General features: G+C 39.8%; 2 protein-coding genes and 1 non-coding gene across 6 annotated transcripts in view; 1 reads left to right on the top strand and 2 right to left on the bottom strand.

Moving 5' to 3' along the window:
• ESCO2 (establishment of sister chromatid cohesion N-acetyltransferase 2) overlaps window positions 1-12193 on the bottom strand; it is a 37555-nt gene extending 25362 nt beyond the window's left edge. For both annotated transcript variants that reach the window (XM_012435304.2, XM_012435305.2), the window contains exons 1-5: window positions 12130-12193; window positions 10988-11056; window positions 9109-9919; window positions 6599-6689; window positions 2419-2476 (exon numbers count right to left, since the gene is read on the bottom strand). In XM_012435304.2, coding sequence (XP_012290727.2) covers window positions 2419-2476; window positions 6599-6689; window positions 9109-9919; window positions 10988-11040 — 1013 coding nt within the window. In that variant the 5' untranslated portion in view covers window positions 11041-11056; window positions 12130-12193. The remainder of the gene's footprint in view (window positions 1-2418; window positions 2477-6598; window positions 6690-9108; window positions 9920-10987; window positions 11057-12129) is intronic.
• A 731-nt stretch (window positions 12194-12924) lies between these two features.
• Window positions 12925-13026, bottom strand: LOC135271498 (U6 spliceosomal RNA). The gene has a single exon (XR_010339662.1). It is a non-coding gene; the product is annotated as a U6 spliceosomal RNA (small nuclear RNA).
• A 1117-nt stretch (window positions 13027-14143) lies between these two features.
• The window catches only part of CCDC25 (coiled-coil domain containing 25), a 36295-nt gene continuing 30689 nt past the window's right edge, over window positions 14144-19749 (top strand). The window contains exons 1-2 of one of the 3 annotated variants that reach the window (XR_010339607.1): window positions 14144-14271; window positions 17520-17567. Coding sequence is in view for 2 of the 3 variants with exons in the window: in XM_064368735.1 (XP_064224805.1) it covers window positions 14244-14271; window positions 17520-17567 (76 nt within the window). In the remaining variant the exon portion in view is untranslated. Of the gene's footprint in view, window positions 14272-17519; window positions 17608-19749 lie in introns of those variants that run through there. The other 2 variants (XM_064368735.1, XM_064368736.1) reach the window with 2 other exon arrangements.

Genomic DNA, 19749 nt, shown 5'->3' with positions numbered 1-19749 from the left:
GGCGTAGAAATCCCTAGAAAGTAGAAGCAAATAGGCAAGGAAAAAAAAAAATCCTAGAGCCCAAAGTAAAACGTTCAAACAACAGGGAAAAAACCTGACAAAATAAAGTAGGAAAAAAAAAATAAAGTGGAGAATTAGCTTTATTGCATTAAGCTAAGTCAAGCTGCCTTATTACCATTTGTCTGAAAAGTAGTTTTCAAATTGACTTAACAAATCCACACTAAGAAATACATTTCACATCATGACTAGTACAGACATAAAACCAAAGTTTCACTAAATATACTTGCTATGTGAGAGATACACTATTCCATTAAAAATAAATACTAGATATGACATCCTAAACTGATCTGAGAAACTACTACATGGCTGCTACCTGCAGTATGAAAAACACTTGTCCAAGTCACTGACCCTTTGCACCTTATGCAGCCTTTGCTAAATAACTCAGCTCTCCCTGACCCTGCATGTGTGACAGCCATCTCTTTGCTTCCATTTTAGCAATTGTTAATACTATACTTGTTTAAATGTCTACCCTCCTCTAATCATAACCTCCTTGATAGCAAGACCACATTAATTATCTTCACATTTCTAGGGCTCAGTATAGTTCAAAAGCACATGATAAACACTCTCTAAATGTTCATTGAATGAATCTTAAAAACCAAAAAACAAATGTGAGACTAAGCACTTTGAGAATCTGTAATCTACCTGAACAGATTAAATTTCAAGAAATTGCTGATACCTGATGTTTTGGAGTCTACAAAAAGAGCAATTTCATTTTATTTAACAAATAGCATCCCACTGTCTTTTTTTTTTTTTGAGATGGAGTCTTGCTCAGTCGCCCAGACTGGAGTACAGCGGCACGATCCTGTCTCACTGCAACCTCCGTCTCTTGAGTTCAAGCTATTCTCCTGTCTCAGCCTCCCGAATAGCTGGGATTACAGGTGAGGCCCATCATGCCCAGCTAATTTTGTATTTTTAGTAAAGACGAGGTTTCACCAAGTTGGCCAGGCTAGTCTCGAACTTCTGACCTCAGGTGATCCACCAGCCTCGGCCTCCCAAAGTGCTGGGATTACAGGTGTGAGCCACCACGCCTGGCCTGTCTCTTTATGCCAGACTAAATTATACTAAAGTATACACTTTTATCAGTTAATTGTGAAAGGGTTCTGCTGTGGTTTGAACATGTCCCCCAAAGTTCATATGTGAAAACTTAATCTGCAGTGCAACAGTTTTGGGAGGTGTTTAGCTCATGATGGCTCCACCTTCATAAATGGATTAATGTTGATTATTGAAGGATGTGACACTGCAAACCAAACTCTCTTGTTCTGTCATGAACACTCTCTTGTTCTTCTGCTTTCCGCCATGGGAACATGCAGCAAGAAGGCACCCACCAGATATGGCTGCTTGATGTTGGAGTTCTCAGCCTCCAGAACTGTGAGTCAAATAAATTTCTGTCCATTATAAATTACCTAGTCATAGTATTCCATGCAGCTCCCATCTTCATTAAAAGGTCATGAAAGATGACAACACAGGCAAGAAATGGGAAGGTGAGAAAAACTAGAAACAAACCTTCGAAGAGGAAAAGCTGCCCACCCAACCTAATCACTGAGGCAATTTAAGGTGATGTTCTCTGAGAGTAATGTAATGTAGCTAGGAAGTTCCTTGCTTAATATCTGAAGTTATTTATAACCAAATGGGGAGGGAAAGATTAAAGCTAATTAGGAAGAGGATGTTTAGACCCTAAGAAACTACTTTTTCAGAGCTCTGACGCCTCTCACGCTCTCTACCCATCCATGCCTCCCCCATCAGTCTTTAGCTTTGAATAGGATACTGGTAGCTTCAACTATACCTTACGGTAATGTTAAGCTGCTGCAAGTTACTTACTCCTGCAGCCAGATCCCTCATGCACAAAATGAGGTAATGGTGCCTACATCATCAAGTTGTAAATGCTTATTAACTTTTAGCTATGATTAGTATACTATCACCCAAGGAAGCCAATATAACCTAATGGACATCTGGTTCAGATACAGATTCCAGTTCCTGTCCTAGCCCCTAATAGCTGTGTAACTGTGGCTCAATTACTAACAGTTTCTTAGGCTGAAAATAGAGTAACAGCATCTACCTTCTAAGTTGTTGTGATAATTGAGATAATAGATATAAAAACTACTTATTTTGGGTCAGGTATTATACAATAATGTGAGCAATGATCATTACTCAAGCCTATGAGGAAGTTTTCCATCTCAAGTTTTTATGATGTCTCTATGAGGGAGTGATTTCATTGCTCTATTCTCAAAATTAGTCTCCTATTCCCCTTAGTGAGGAAGAAAAAAAACTTTCCCAAATTAAGTAGCATGAGACTAAAAAAGAGACCCAAAGGACCTATGATTTATAAGGCTTAGACTTTAAAACAGTAACAATTCTCACCTTTTTGAATTGACTGAAGATGCATTGAAGATTGGATAGACAGTGGACTTAGGAGAAACTGGTAGGGAAAAAATTGTGATAATGTATATTACTAAATAAAATCAGAGCTTTAGTTCATAAGATTTCAAAGCTTAATAAGACAAAATACTATTCAAAATCAAGACTTAAAAAAGAGGCAAAGGTAATTCCATGGAGAAAAAAAGGTCAACAAATGGTGCTGGACCATTTAAATGGACCAATTAAACGTCCATATGCAAAAAAAAAAAAAAAAAAAAAAAAATTACACCTATTCAAATCTTATGTAAAATTAACTCAAAATGGATCACAGATCTAAATGTAAAACTATGACCAGGCCTGGTGGCTCATACCTGTAATCCCAACACTTTAGGAGGCTAAAAGTGGGTGGATAGCCTAAGGCCAGGAATTCAAGACCAGTCTGGGCAACTTAGTAAGACCATGTCTCTACAAAAAAATTAATAATAATAAAGTAAAAACATAAAACTATAAAACTTCTAAATAATTAGGAAAAAAAAATTCATGAACTTGGAATTCGGTGATAAGTTTTTACATACAACACCAAAACCACAATACATTTTTTAAAAATTTGGACTTTATCAAAGTTAGATATTTTTCTCTACAAAAAAAATAAAATAAAATAAGAGAATGAAAAGACAATCCACAGATTGAGGAGAGAAAATATCTGCAATCATATATCTGATCAAGAACTTATAACCAGAATATATAAAGAAATTTTATGGCATATTGATAGTTCAGTGATAAATGAGAATTACTACTTGATACACCCAATGACATAGATGAACCTTAAATGTATTACTAAGTAAAATAAGCCAGACCCCAAAGGATATATATGTGTAATGTTTTTCTGGAAAAGGTAAAACTATAGAAATAGAAAGCAGATTAATGGTTGCCAGGGGTGTTGGGGAAAGAGTAATTAACAACAAAGTGTAGGCTTAGGGAAATTTTAGGGTGAAGGAACTGTTCTGTATGGTACTGTAATGGCTAATACGTAACTCTATACATTTGATAAAACCCACAGAACTGTAAAAATCACAAAGAATGAACTTCATTGCTTGATTTTTGCTGAAAAAAAAATGAACTTCAATGTACATCAAATGAGAAAAAAATATGTATAAATATCAACCAGGCTATTGAGGCATCCTAAGATGGAATGCAGACAGTGAGAAATGAATCTAACTATATTAGAACTATATAGCATAACAACACTGAAGAAGGTAGTGGGAAAAAGAGAAGCTGTCTTAAGTAACTTTAGCAAACGGTGTTTTGACCAGAAGTAAGCATAAAGACAAAGACTGCACTTAAAATTGCACTCTAGGCCAGACATGGTAGCTCAAGCCTGTAATCCTAGAACTCTGGGAGGCAGAGGCAGGTGGCTCACCTGAGGTCAGAAGTTCAAGACCAGCCTGGCCAACATGACGAAACCCCATCTCTACTAAAAATACAAAAAAAATAGCCAGACATGGTGGCAGGCACCTGTAATACCAGCTACTTGGGAGGCTGAAGTAGGAGAATCGCTAGAACCCCGGAGGCGGAGGCTGCAGTAAGCTAAGATCGCGCCACTGCACTCCAGCTTAGGTGACAGAGCGACTCTGTCTCCAAAAAAAAAAAAAAAAACAACAAAAAAAAACACTATAATTGGTTTATTTCTTACATGGGTACGAATGAACAATTATGAAACTGTTTTACATGTTTACTGGGGCAGAACAAATAAGTAGGTGGATGGTGAATGGTTGGAACTAAGTTTCTCATCGTCTAAGACGGAAGTTACAGATGAAAAAATGATAGGACAGGCTGGGCACGGTAGCTCACACCTGTAATCCCAGCACTTTGGGAGGCCAAGGCGGGTGGATCACAAGGTCAGGAGATCAAGACCATCCTGGCCAACATGGTGAAACTCTGTCTCTACTAAAAAACACAAAAAATTAGCTGGATGTGGTGGCACGTGCCTGTAGTCCCAGCTACTTGGGAGGCTGAGGCAGGGGAACTGCTTGAACCCGGGCAGTGGCGGTTGCAGTGAGTCAAGATTGCACCACTGCACTCAAAAAAAAGAGAAAGAAAAGAAAAGAAAAAAAGGTAGAATAAACCCTGGAGTGCAGGATTAGAGTTTGAGATATGCAAACAAAGAAACAAGGAAAAGACAGAAAATGTCACAGACCACAGAAGGCTAAAGACACATAACAATTAAATGTAATATAGTACCATGGATTGGATACTGGAACAGAAAGAAAACGTTAATAAAGTTTAGTTAACAGCAATATACCACTATCAATATTTGGTGAACTCCAAATAAAGTCTAGTGTTTATGGTCGGGCACAGTGGCTCACACCTGTAAACCCAGCACTCTGGGAGGCTGAGACAGGTCGGTCACTTGAGGTCAGGAGTTTGAGAGCAGCCTGGCCAACACAGCGAAATCCTACTTTGGCAAAAATACAAAAATTAGCCGGGTGTGGTGGCAGACACCTGTAATCCCAGCTACTCGGGGTGGGGCTGAGGCGGGAGAAATGCTTGAACCAGGGAAGCACAGGCTGCAGTGCGCTGTGATCATGCCATTGCACTCCAGTCTGGGCAACACAACGAAACTCCATCTATACCGATACTAGTTTTTTATTTTGACAAAAGTATTACAGTAACATAAGATGTTAAGAATGGAGAAAACAGGGTAAGAAACACACTGCTATTCTCTGTACTTTAACTTTTTTGTAAATCTAGAATTACAGCAAAATAAACAGCCTATTAAAAGACCAAAGTTAAAACAGCAATTAATTTGAAGAAAATAGTAAGCTGAGAGTGGGCTAAAAAAACAACTTTAACTTTGCATTGGAAAATAGAGCTCATCTTCTAGAAACAAGACTAAGGCAGGTGAGAGTCTGATGTGCTCTGGGTAAGTTGTTTAATCCAAGTCCATTTCCTCATCTATAAATGGGCATATCAGAACCTAGAGTAGTTGGGATAATTAGATGATGAACTGTAGTTATTAATAAAATTTTGGTTGTTTTTATGTTACTTTCATTTCTGCCATATCCTTATATCATTTGTTTTTATTCACAATTTTTCTTTAAATTGACTGTGACAATGTACTAAAGTTTATTTTAAAAGAAAAATTGGTAACTAGTGTTAAGTAGATACCATAGTTTTTCTGTTATACGTTCTATTTTATCAGTTCTTTGAGTACAACCTATGAAAACCTAATGCACAGTACTTAGCAGTGCCTGATAAATACATTCAGCACTCAGTAAATACTAGTTATTAACATCACATCTCAGAATTATAAAAAAAAATTAGTCATGATTATCAGAACAGGAATCTCTGAGGATAAAAAGAGAATCATGGGGAATATATATCATTAGATCCTCTAAGTATTACTGTTTCAGATGATCTTTTAACTTTTTATTTTCTTTCTATGAGCTACAGCTTCTCACTAGAGTCAGCAGGTCTAGTCCAAGAATTTTAATTTATTTCCAAATTTGTAGACATAGCCAATGAGGTGCCATTATTAAGAATCTGGTTGGTAAGTAAAATGCTAGTGAACCACTTTATGTATTCATATTTACTAAGCTGTTTAATTGAACACTGACAGCATAAATTAGGAATAGGATTTCAGAACTGACAGGAATTTAAAAATTACCTTTTATTAACTCCTTAGAGATCTCCTCCTAGATCATTCAGCTAATTAGTAGTAGTAGTAGTAAGCCTAGACAAAAATCTCCTGGTTCCTGATGCTTAATTTCAATGTCATTTATATCACTTAGGAAGTTCTGCTAACAATTGGGCTTTGATCAAAAATGTACATAATAGTTTTAACTCCTATTATTTTGGGTGATAGAGTAGGTATGATTTTATAATAAGAACACTCAACTCTAGAGAGCTTCAGTAATTTGGCCACAGTCATAGACCAATTAAGCCTAATATTTTGTCTAAAATTTTAATCTAGGATCTCCTTGTTTCCTGCTTTTCAAAATGCAATGCACTGCTTTACTACACAAAGCAGTGTCATAAAGATAAACACAAAGATACTAACGACAGGCACAGTACTGAAAAAAGAAAAAGACCCAGAAAATATTTTATAGGAATTATATTATTGTATAACATATATAATAAAGCATTATTTTAAGTAGCTAAATTCAAGCAAGTTTTCTCTTACTTGTCTTCTCACCAAGAGAATCCTCTGAAGGAAAAGACTTATTTTTATCAACTTCATATTCCTTTGAAGAAACTCTGTCACCTGATGAGTCCTGAAAATAGAGGGGAAAAAAAGTAAACAAATGTGTAATTTTAACTGTTTTCTAGTGAATGAATCCCAGCAGATCTGTTTCTAAAACAAAATATTTGGTTTATTAGGAATTACATTTCATAATGTGATTTTAAATCAATTTTCAAATGATTTTTACGAAAATTTCCCCTGTATTCACTAAGTGTACACCACCTTTTAAAAGCCAGAGTACAAATACTGTAATCTGTCATCCTCTCAAAAATGTATACTTCCTGATATATATGGTAGAATGATTATAGACCATCACTTCCATAATGAAATAAAAAAATTAATAAAAATGGCAAAAATTTCCCCAGCAGCCACCAAACTGGAAAGGGACCACTTTTTGCCATAAACTCTAAAAACAAGTAGTTAAGGAAAGAATAACTTTCTGGAGTCATTAGAGAGTAGCAGGAATGTGGGAAAAGCAAAGTAAAAAAAATCCTGACAGATACCCCTCATACCAATTTGGGAATTACTAGGGAATATACAGTTTGGGGAAAAAGGAAAAAACTCTTGGTTAAAGCAGAACTTCTACTCAAGACTGTACTATACCAGCAGAGGTGGGATAACCCATCCGTTTAACACTTTTCAGGGCTCCATGAGCTGAGGAAAGGGTATCCTCATAAAAATCAGATTCACCTTTAGCCAGCAAAAATGAATCCTAGACATGGTTACTTCACAAAATCCTGAAAGCATAGCCCAGTTCTACAAATTTAAGATGCACAAAAGCCCAGCTTCCCATATTACTGAAAACTAACTCAATACCAATCCCATAAAGTGAAACTAAGAAAATGAAAAGATAGAAAAGAGTGTTACAGAGAATTCATCAGGTCACCACATCAAGGCCATACTAAATAGTAAGAATAATCATCAGGAGATGCATGGAGAAACTACAGACTACTCCTTTGTTTTGCTAGATTGAGACAACATTAGCTTGAGTTATGCCCCAAACTTTCAAAAAAACTTAATTTTCATACAGTCAAATGTACAGGTATAAAGCAGTTTAATAAATTTTGATAAACCTTACTTTTGTAATCAAAATCCCTATCAAGACACAGAAGTGTTTTGTTGATATAAACAAAAAATTAGTAAAATTAGACTGTCATGGCTTAGCCAGCAAGAACTTATCTCATTTAATATACTTGGCTGTACTTGATAAACAGGAAAAAAATAAAAAACACAGTGAGAACTGAAAACTGAAATGCCTTACAAGGACAGCAGGTAAGCAAAATTATCAAAACTAAACTGATCTAAATACATATATATACACAATGACTTGTATATATACACACACATATATATATATACATTGTATATATATATATAGATATATATACACACACATACATATATACAATGACTAGTGAGAGAAATAAAGAGCCCGTATTTGTCAAATGGCATGATACTCAGCCTGATATTCAGCTGATTGTTGCCAGGTAGAAATGAAGGCTCAGCTTTCAATATTTCATGAGACACCAGAAATGTTTTTATTGTATTTAAAAAAAAATTTGGCTCTAATTTTTAAGTAATGTAGGCCTAACAAAACATTTATGGGTGAGATTTGGTTTCCTAGTCACCAATTTATAATCTTTGCCACCAAGGTTTGAAATTTAGGTGATTACCCAGAGGTATGAACTGGGGTTAAATATGAGAGAAGCTAGTGAGGAGGACAATGATGAAAGTGGGTTAGGAAAGAAATGACTATAAGCCTATCATTTCTCCAGCTACAAGGGTCGTGATGAATATAAACAAGCCACTATAGACATGCAAGCCCTGACTTGGGAGACCTTTCTTAAGGTTGCTTCCGTGGCTTTCTGCCCCTAGCTGCCCCACAAAACCCAACTTTTTTTTTTTTTTTTGATGAAGGTTTTAGACAGGAGATCAGCAACAGAAGTTCTAGACCAGCATGGTCTAATACGGTAGCCACCAGCTGCATATACCTACTGAGAACTTAAAATGCAGCTGGGATAGGTGCCTTGGCTCACACCATAATGCCAGCAATTTGGGTGAGGCAGGTGAATTACTACATCCCAGTAGTTTGAGCAATCAGCCTGGCCAATATGGTGAAACCCCGGTCTCTACAAAAAAATACAATTAGCCGGGTGAGGTAGTGTGTACCTATAGTACCAGCTACCTGGGAGGCGGAGCTAGAAAGATCCCTTGAGCCCAGAAGGTTAAAGCTGTAGTGAGCAGGGTGTGTGCCTGGGTCACAAAGACCGACCCTGTCTCAATAAAAAAGAAAATAAATAAATGAATGAATAAACTACCTACCATAACTAAACACAATGCTACCTGGCTTTATAAAAGCAGTTCAGAAAATAAAATTGTCTTCAACTATGACATTTATACTAGTTTTGTTATATAACCATTTTTAAAACAACGTATTTAGCTTTCTTTACCTTTATTAATTTCTCTTGATTTTTACTGCTTGCATTCAGTAGCTCAATGTTCAATTTCTCTTCTAGGAACAAGCACTTTGGCACTTGCCTTGTCTCAAGTGTTTTTTTTTCACTGACAGTCTCTACATCAGAATCTTCAATCAATTCTGATTTATTCTTTTGGGTGAGTCCCAGTGATGGCTCATTTTCCATGGACCATTTTCTAAGAGAGGATTTTTTTCTACTAACAAAAAATGCTGCTCCACCCTGGAGTGTAACTTGTGGTTTTATTTTTTGGCTTAGAACCCGAGGAGCATTGGGATTATTCTCAGCTGAATGACAATTATTCTCTTTCTCCACAACTGGCTTACAGACTACTCGATTCTGCTTGGAATTTTTAGAATTCCTTGATACAGGCTTGATGTGTCTATACTTTGGTTGATACTTAGCAGTTAAACTCTTCTGTGGCTTTTTGTTGTTCTTCTTGGGGCAGACTGGTTTTCCCTGCATTTTTTCTGTCACGATGGGAAAAGATTTATCTTCAACATTATTTTTTAGGTAAGTAGATCTACTCTCTTTTATCAGCTTCCTCTCCAATGGATTGAGGTACCACTTATTTTGGTTGTAAAAAGATACAGTGGAAACAGCAGATTTAAATGGTGAGCCTTGATTTGCTGATGGCAGTCTATTTATTTCAGATGTTTTGAGTGTACTTAAAACAAAATGCCCTTGTTGAGAGGAATGCAGGTTTTCTTCATTTTTATCACTGTTTTGATGAAAACAGTGCTTTTTACTAGGTGATGGAAACAGATTTTCAGGGAAGAGCAAAAGGCTATAAAAAGAAACAAAGTCCATTGATAAGATTATTTTGCATCAAAATTTACATAAATTTACTACTAATAAGCTCTACTTATAGGTCATATTAAAGACAACACATGCCCCCTGCCAAGATACATACAATTTTCTATTAGTTTAACAGAATTCTCAAATTCTATCAAGTAAAACATTCAAATATCTTCCCAAAGAGCCCAATAATGTTCATGAAAACAAATACCACATACAAAGAAGCTTTGATAGAGATATATATGCATATGTGTTTTATATTTTTAAGACGGAGTCTCACTCCATCACTCAGGCTGGAGTGCAATGATGTGGTCTCGGCTCACTGCAACCTCTGCCTCCCCAGGTTCAAGCGATTCTCTCGCCCTCAGCCTCCCGAGGAGCTGAGACCACAGGCACATGACAGCACACCTGGCTAATTTTTGTATGTTTAGTAGAGACGAGATTTCACTACGTAGGCCAGGCTGGTCTCAAATTCCTGACCTCGTGATCCACCCACCTTGGCCTCCCAAAGTGCTGGGATCACAGGCGTGAGGCACCGCACCCAGCTGCGTCTTTCAAAATCTATTTCTCTGTGTTAGTCATATATAAATTATAGCTCATATATTTTGCTCTATTGGCCACACGTCCCCTATAATAATTGTCTGTAATAAACTGACCCCTTGGGGCTTTTTCTGGGTAGAGTAATATCCGAGTGCACAGACTTTCTAGAATTGTTTACAGACAAGCATCTACTGTATACAAAACACTGTACACTATTATAGGGGAATAAAAAGGAACAAGATAATAACCGATCTGGTATACCTCCTACCCATAGAAAATAGCTTTCTTCAATGTGCTGCTTCTGTCAAAAGAAAAAACTTTGATTCCCATGAAAAGGACTAATTCATTATGAAAACTTAATGTATTTCCAAACTAGAATTCGAATATAGGTTATCACTGTAGCCACAAGTAGGTTAGTGGAAGAACGAAAATTTTAGAAAATAAAAAGAACAAGAGAGATAAGAAAGTGGATTTTTTTTTTTTAAGAATTTCTATTCATAGGCTGAGATTCATTCACCTGTCACAGTTCAAAAAATCCTGCTTCCTCTTCCTTGGAGTAAGAGCTGCCATCTTCTTTATTGAATTCCTAAAAGTAGTAACAATTTTAACAACTAAATTCATCAAAGCATTAAACATCGCTTTGTCAAAATCACACTTTCAAAGTCTGAAAAATTTCCAGATGGATGATGGTCTATACAGATCCAGGAAAAGGTTTTTTTTTAAAAAAGCAACTTTCTCTAATAAAAATTTAAACCATGTTTTAAGAAGGGAGAGAGAAAACACTGTAAAAGTAGGGATCACACCTATGTTTCAAGCTGGAAAATCATCCCAGCATGGAGGAAATAGTTTGTACCCTTTTTCAGGGCAGGCTTTCCCCTTTAATGAGTCTAATTCGCACCAAGTGAATTGACACGGCTCTCCTCCCACCCCGCCCGAGTTGCACGCGCTTGTTCTCTGCCTCCATGGCACCCTGTTTCCCTAATAGTACACTTAAGACATTTTCTTCTGTTTCCCCATCTCCACAGCCTGTGCGTTCAATGAAGGCAGAGACCGTTTGTAACTTTTCATCAGAGCCCACCAAGAAAAGCTCTGCCATTGTCCTAGCTGAGGAGCCGGGAGCAAGCCGTCTGCTTCCCTTTTTATAAAAACCTCTTAAAGTCATAGGGCTGCTGAAAACAAATGCAAGACTGCACGAGCAGGCAGTTGTGTGGCTCGTCAGAGTTGATTTCCTTCCCCTTCCCTGGGATCAGGGAAACTCCCCCGAAAGCGGCTCACAAGCCTTATTTCAAAGCTATTAATAAATGAACACACCGAAAGGCCAGGGGCTGTGGGAATTCAGGCCGAGCTGCGGCTTAAGTGAGGACCCTTCTAGGGCTAAGCGAGGAAAGGTAGGAGAGGAAAGCGGCCCGACCCTGAACCCTGTCACGGCAAAAACAAAACAAACCGGAAACAAGGAAACGCCGGCGTTGGAAGATGGAGCCGCGGCGCCTGTGAGCGCGGAGAACGCGTCAGTGGCTTCTTCGCTCTTGGGCCCGCGGACCTGCCGAGAGCGGAGCAAAAGCTCTTTTCCCTTGAGATTCGCCCCCACGTTCCACAAGGTTTCCCGCCCGCCTCAGCCTTCCACAGCCTCGCCTCGGCCTACTCCAGAGGTTACGTTACCTGCGCCTCAGGGATGGGCGAGCTCTCCTCAGACGAGCCAGCCGCTCTGTGAGCGTCTTCAAATTATCGCGCGCCAGGCTAGGCGGAAGCCGCTGCGTTCCGATTGGCCACGGCTCAGCGCTTCCAGGGGCTGGCTCGATGATTGGTAGAGCACCAGCTCTTACCCCGCCCACCCTGGTGGCTGTTTCCAAGATTCTCGCGCCTTGGGGAAGTGAAAAGTTCTGAGGGAAACCACGCCTCCCACAATCCCCCGCAACAACGCCGGGCTCCGTTCCCGGGGCCTTGTTTAGGTGCATTCTGGGAATTGTAGTTCTCGGCCCCGTTGAAGTCCAGGTACATTCTGGGGTCACTTGGGTTAAGAAGTTTTTGTAAAAATGGCCTCTCCAAGATTCTTGATGCACTTACTTTTCACATTTGAAGCTTGATTGTTAGTTTCACTGTTTTTTTATTAGTAACTTTAGGTTTCTATTCACTATTTTATTTTTCAAATTAAAATATAAATCAACACCTGCTGTGTGCCAGGCATTCTTGGATGCTTTACCTGTTTTGTTTCATTTACTCCTCACCACAATCTGTAAGGTATTAATATCTATTGACATTACCATTTTTACAAATAATACAATTGAGAGCCTCAAAACAATTACTGTTTATAGAACAGAACTAAATTCTTACTTTGGAAAACCAGAAAGTTCCTAAAACAGTTATTGTTAGCTGTTGTTATTTGTGTCACCAGCTCCTGGTACAGTGTCCCTGGCACGTTTTTAGTTTCAAATAAATTTAGGGTTTTATTTTTTCAAATTTAATTTTCACAAATTTGCATGTCATTCTTGAGCAGGGGCCATGTTAATGTTCTCTGTATCATTCCAATTTTAGTATATGTGCTGTCGAAGCGAGTACCTAAATAAATTTCGTTAAGTGACGCAATTTCATAGAATTCAATTTCATAGAATGAAGTCAGTGACAGTGATGTGTCAGTTTAAATGGAAAAGGCTGAGGCAAAAATGTAGAGTTTGCTTGAGTTAAAGTGGGTACAACTGCCTAGAAGATTTCCACCCCTCCCCGCCTCGGATAAGAGCTCTGTCCCGGCCAGGCGCGGTGGCTTACGCCTGTAATCCCAGCACTTTGGGAGGCGGAGGTGGGCGGATCACCTGAGGTTTGGAGTTCGAGACCAGCCTGGCCAACATGGAGAAACCACATCTTTAAAAAAAAAAGAAAAGAAAAGAGCTCTATCCGGTCTTTGCTACAAGCAGGTTTTTAAAGATGAAAAGGGGACAGGAAGTGAAGCTGATACAAAACTGTCAAGTATTCTCATTGATTTATAGGAACTACATGGATCAGTGATTGGATAGACATTGTTAAGCTATAGGGTGTGGGTCATAGTGTCTTGTGAGGCACTGTTTAGTAGATAGTTACTTGTGGCAAAAACAAGTAGTTTCAGGAGATGAATACATAGCTCAAGGGGGAAGTGGAACGTGATGGGGTCTTATTTTAATGCCTCTCAAGACCTGGTAATTTAAAGGGACTCACATTCCTCAGATAAAAGGGCTTTCTCAAGAGAAATAATCAGGGGAAAGCCAAGTACTGTAGGAGCTTTACATGAGTATAATTATTCCCACTTCACAGCAGGAGAACCTCTGAGGTTCAGAGGTTTGGGATGGCAGGCCTTCGATTTAAGCCAGAACAAAGTCCAATCCCCAAGAGGCATACTGTCCTGGTGAGTATCAGGAACAAGCTTGAGTGCTATGTTCTAAACTCTTGGTCCCCATTAACTTATTTAACCCTAAAAAATATCCTGTGAGTTAGCTGCTCTAGTATCATCTTCATTTCGCTGCTAAGGAAAGTGAAGCGCAGATAGGTTAACCAATGTGCCCAAGATGCCCAGCCTCTTTCCCTCAATCCACAAATCACTGAACCAGACTCCTTGCCAATACCCTTCGCCTCGCCAGGATTAACGGTGGCGCGCCCACGACCGGGGTTGTGACGCCACCCGACGTCCTCCGGAAGTGCACAGAGGAGTTCCGGCGACCAGGCGACCGCCGCGCGACTGGTGTCCTGAGCTTCCTGAGTTGAGCGCCGCTGCTCCGCGGTGGGGTCACCGCACGGCCGCCGAGATCATGGTGTTCTACTTCACCAGCAGCAGCGGTGAGTAGGCGCCGCGTCGTCCCCGGACCCTGCTGGACAGAGGGCTCCGATGCCGGGATCCCCAGTCCGCCGCTGCGCCTGAACCTCGCCCTAAAACGCCTCCTCGAGTTCCTCAGCGCGTCTGTCCCTCTCGCGGCGGCAGGGTTTCCCCTGGCGTCCCCTCGTCACGGCATGGGGGGCGCGGAGGGGCGATGCCACTGCTATGTTTGCATCCGGGAGTTCTCGTCCCCCAGTCGGAAGGACGTCCCGTCACTCCCTGGAATTGGGCAGAGCCTGTGGGCTTCTCCACACACCTTATCCCAAGTCTTCTTCCCACCTTCCATCTGCTGCTTTTATTCTGGCTGCACCCTGGCAATTATCCCCCGTGAGAAAGGAGACACCCGCTAGCAACTTTTTCTTAAGGGAAGTGAGCCTTACCCTTTCAGGAAGGGGTTGTAGGGTCTGGGACACAAAAGAAAGCAATAAAAAGACCCTGGAATGTCACACAGCCACTACCCGGGCAGTTGATGTCCCAGATCTCGAAAGTGGCCTGTGATAATGCTTCTGACTTAATCTTTGACCAATAAGGAAAGGGTGCCTTTCGTTCCCAGGAACTGCGGTGTCCCGACTTGGCTTTATTCTGTTCCTGTTATTCCCCTTTCCTAAAATGAACCCCCGGCTGATTCCCTTAAGACAGTTTTGGCCCATCTTTTCCAAGATGCCTTTCCTGATCCTAGCTCCCACCCCAAGAGGGCTTAGCTATTCCTTTTCTGGGACCCACTTAACGTTCCAAGTATGCCTTTGGCATTGCACTTATCACGTGGTATTAAATGGTGTCTGCTTGAGCTAGAGTGTAAGCCCCTTGAGGGCGTGGACAGGATCTCTTTACAGTACTCCCTACTTGTCCTGGGTTTCACTTTCTGTGGTTATATCATAACAAGAAGAAAAAGGATGAGTACAGTACAATAAGATATTTTGAGAGAGCGAGCGAGAGAGAGCAGATTCAGGTAACTTTTATAACATTATATTTTTATAATTGTTCTATTTTATTATTAGTTGTTGTCAATAATCTCTTACTCCACCGAACTGATACATTATCATAGGTATATAGGAAAAACTAGTAGTCATGCATCCCTCAATGACAAGAATACGTTCTGAGAAATGCTTCATTAGGCGGTTTCATCGTTGTAGCAGCACTGTAGAGTATACTTAAACCTGTGGTCCAGCCTACTGCAAATGTAGGCTGTGAGGTATACAGTGTTGCTCCTAGGCTACAAACCTGTCCAGCACGTTGCTGTACTGAATGCTGTAGGCAATTGTAATGCAATAGTATTTGCGTATTTAAATGGGTCTCAACACAGAACAAGTAATGAGTTGCACCACAGTGTTATGATGGCTACCAGGCCATCAGGCGAAAGTGAAAGAACATTTTCAGCTCCGTTGTAATGTAATGGGACCACCATAGTATGCGTGGTTTGTTGTTGACCAAAGCATCATTATGTGGCAAGTACCTTTATATATGGAATTCAGTACTGTCCTTGGTTTCAAGCATCTACTGGAGATCTTGGAAGGCATCCCCCCCGCAGATAAGGGGGGGGCTACTGTACTTGTTTCCCTAACTTAATGACTGGCTGATAGTTCTCAATAAATGCTTATTGAATAAATGAATGGCATTTTTTGACTTACTCATAGCGCTTTCTATTCTATTGCTACTCTGTATGCTTGCTTGTTAAAGGTGAGGTTTGCTGGAGTGCAATGGTGCAATCTTGGCTCACCGCAACCTCCACCTCCCGGGTTCAAGCAATTCTCCTGCCTTAGCCTCCTGAGTAGCTGGAATTACAGGTATGCGCTACCATGCCCGGCTAATTTTGTGTTTTTTTTTTTTAGTAGAGACAGGGTTTCTCCATGTTGGTCAGGCTGGTCTCGAACTCCTGACCTCAGGTGATCTGCCCGCCTTGGCATTCCATAGTGCTGGGATTACAGGTGTGACCCATTGCACCCAGCCTAAAGGTGAGATTTAGTTTAGTTTATTTATTTATTTTTGAGACAGAGTCTTCCTTTGTTGCCCAGGCTGGAATGCAGTGGTACGGCCTCGGCTCACTGCAACCTCCGCCTCCTGGGTTCAAGTGATTGTTGTGCTTCAGCTGGGATTATAGGTGCCAGCCAACATGCCTGGATAATTTTTTATTTTTAGTAAAGACAAGGTTTCATTATGTTGCCCAGGCTGGTCTTGAACTACTAAGCTTAAGTGATCTGCCCACCTTGACCTCCCAAAGTGCTGGAATTACAACAGGTGAGGGGTGTGTGTGTGTGTGTGTGTGTGTGTTTGAGATGAAGTCTCTCTGTCATCCAGGCTAGAGTATAGTGGTGTGATCTCAGCTTACTGCATTTTCTACCTCCTGGGTTCAAGCAGTTCTCCTGCCTCAGTCTCCCAAGTAGCTGGAAGATTTAAGTGAAACTAGTTCCACATTGTCTGTGTGGGTTTGAATAAGGTGATACTTTCTCTTTAGAAATAAAAAGATTGAGGCCCAGGGAAGTTGTAACTCACAGACCACAGTCTTACTCCTTCATCACACTGACATCTCATTTTTCTCAGTAGTTCAGGCTTCCACAGTGTGTGCCATAAGCTATTTCTCCGCCTCTGTACCTGTGGTTTGTTTTACCCATATTATTAAAATAATTAGAAACAAAATTCAAAACCCAACTTTGAAATCAGTGACTCTTAACACCCTAAATGTGGTAGAGAGCCCATTAGAATTTGCAGCACACCTGGAATATGTATAACATTGGCTGAATAAAACTATGAAAAATAAAACTTTGGTAAACAAGGAAACTTTGTTGTGGGGTTTTGTTTTCTTTTCTTTTCTTTCTTTTTTTTTTTTTTTTAACTCTTAAAGAAGGCAAAAGTATAGAACTGGACTGAGGATCCCATTGAGCTGTAACCCTGAGAAAGCAGAAAAGTAGTCAAGTAGTCATTGGTAGCGATGGTGGACTTTTTCTTTTGGGGCCAGATAGTAAATATTTTAGGCTTTGTGAGTCACCTCCAACCTCTGTAGCTTATTATTTGTTTTGCTTTTTTTTTCAACCCTTTGAAAACATAAAAACCATTCTTAGCTCAAGGGCTGTCCAAAAACATGTGGTAGGCTGGATTTGGATCATGGGCCCTGGGTTGCCAACCCCTAATCTAAGCATTGTCTCTTGCTTTTCACATGAAACAATTTTGTTGGTGATGAAGTTACTAATTGTTTTTTATTTTTATTTTATCTTAGTGAACTCATCTGTCTACACTATTTACATGGGAAAGGATAAATATGAAAGTAAGTTGTCAAAAGCATTTGGTTTTGAAATTTTCAGCAGGTAAGTGTTGTCTCTCACTCACCACCTTCCATGCCCCTACCCAGTTTGTTGCTTCTGAGTTTTTACCTACTTGGATAAACTAGCTTTTGAGAAACAAAACAAGCTTACCCAGTATAAGGAACTCCAAAGGATTAACATTCCTAGAATGTCATTATATCAAATAATATTTGAACTAATTGGTTCATCTGTTGCTGATTAGAAACTTTATAACAAGTATTTTGTTGTTATTTGATTTACAGTAATATAAATCAGAGATTAACCTTTGCTAATTTACTTCAAATAAAAAAAATCCTCTGTGGTTTGAACTTTGAAGAGATTATTTTCTGTCCATCTTTTTTTTTTTCTTTTTTGAGAGGGAGTCTCGCTCTGTCACCCAGGCTGGAGTGTGGTGGTGCCATCTCTGCTCACTGCAGCCTCTGCCTCCTGGGTTCAAGTGATTCTCTTACCTCAGCCTCCTGAGTAGCTGGGACTACAGGCACATGCCACCCCACCTGACTAGTTTTTGTATTTTTACTATAGATAGAGTTCTGCCATGTTGGCCAGGCTGGTCTTAATCTCCTGACCTCAGGTGATCCACTCACCTCAGCCTCCCGAAGTGCTGGGATTATAGGCGTGAGCCACCATGCCCCCCATTTATGTTTTACAACCATTTTTAAATGGTTAAATTAGTGAAATTAGTGAAAACATAGCTACTGGGGTTTTTGAAGCTGAAGATGCTCTTTGTGAGTTAAGAAATACTAGTTTTTTTCAAACTTTGTTGACCACTCTTCTTAGTATGAAGTACATTATATTTTGATGTACACGTTCATATTGCTAAAACAAAAACCTACAGAAATTACTTATATTTCTTGCTATTCCCTCTTTTTACTGTTTCTGTTTTATTATTTCATTTTTGAAAGCTAGTCTCAATCTGCTAAATACATTTTTTGGCCCACTAATAAATTTGAACTAAGGTTCAAAAAAAGAAGAGTAATTTTTCATGATAATAAAATTATGACATTAACTTAGGGTGTTAATGGTGAAGCAGTCTGCAGCATAGTACTACTTGAGTTTTATATTTTTCCTAACCCATAAATCATCGTAAGTAAGATCGATTGTTAAAGCATTTTTCTTATGTAGCTGAGGAGGTGCTGCTCTCTCCCTACGTTATGTTGAACAGAAGGCGGAGTAGCAGGAGTCACGGTTATCTATAGTCAATACAAATACAAATCTTTTTCTTTGTACCATATCAAGAGTGGGACTCCGAGACTTAGATCACTGAGAAGCACTAGCAGAGCTGCCACATATGCTTGTGCAGGCTTGGACTGTGCAGCTCGGGGAGGGCGTGTGAAGAGCTGCCTCGATTCTGGTTCACACGGATGGGTTAGCAGTGGTGCCAACCTCAGGCAGCTGTGCCAGTGGCATTCCCACTGTGTCTCTTTTGTCCTTCTCTGTTCATTTACTGTTTGCTGGGGGCTTCTCTGTGTGGGACCATGTTCCAGCCTGTGTGGGACCATGTTCCAGCCTGTGTGAGGTATCCCAGGAGGAAGATTTAGTTTGAGCTTTCACAGCCTTCACATGGACTCACACACAAAAATAAGTATGGCTCAATTTTGTTGTGAACCTACTCTAAAAAGTAAAGTCTATTTTTAAAAATTACAGACAAAATGAAGTAAAATGAATATGAAGTAATGAGTAATGTGAATAGTAAATGCTGTCAAAGTAGACAGATCACAGATAGTAAATGTGATTGAAAGCTGAGAAGGCTTTGTGGAGGAGTGGGTTAGGATGCACTAGATTGTGGAATCCTTTTTAAATGTCTGTCGTAGGAATACATAGATACAAACCTAGATATAGAATCTATGTCACAGATGTAAATTTAGATGATATTTTTGGAGCCCTCTAGAGTGGCATTTTGCTGTCACTAAAAGTTATGTATAAAGAAATGTAAGAGGCCAGGCATGGTGGCCTGTAATCCCAGCACTTTGACAGGCTGAGACGGGAAAATCACTTGAGCCCAGGAGTTCAAGACCTGCCTGAGCAACATAGGGAGACCCTGTCTCTGCAAGAAACAACAATAAAAGAAAATATTAGCTGGGCATAGTGGCACATACCTGTTATCCTAGTTACTCAAGATGGTGAGGCAGAAGATTGCTTGAGCCT

The sequence above is a fragment of the Aotus nancymaae genome, unplaced genomic scaffold (genome assembly GCF_030222135.1).
Source record: "Aotus nancymaae isolate 86718 unplaced genomic scaffold, 86718_ANA_hifiasm-v0.15.2.pri h1tg000079l, whole genome shotgun sequence".
Lineage (NCBI taxonomy): Eukaryota > Metazoa > Chordata > Mammalia > Primates > Aotidae > Aotus > Aotus nancymaae.
The sequence above is the reverse complement of the archived record's forward strand: the minus strand, read 5'-3'. Positions and strand labels throughout refer to the sequence as shown.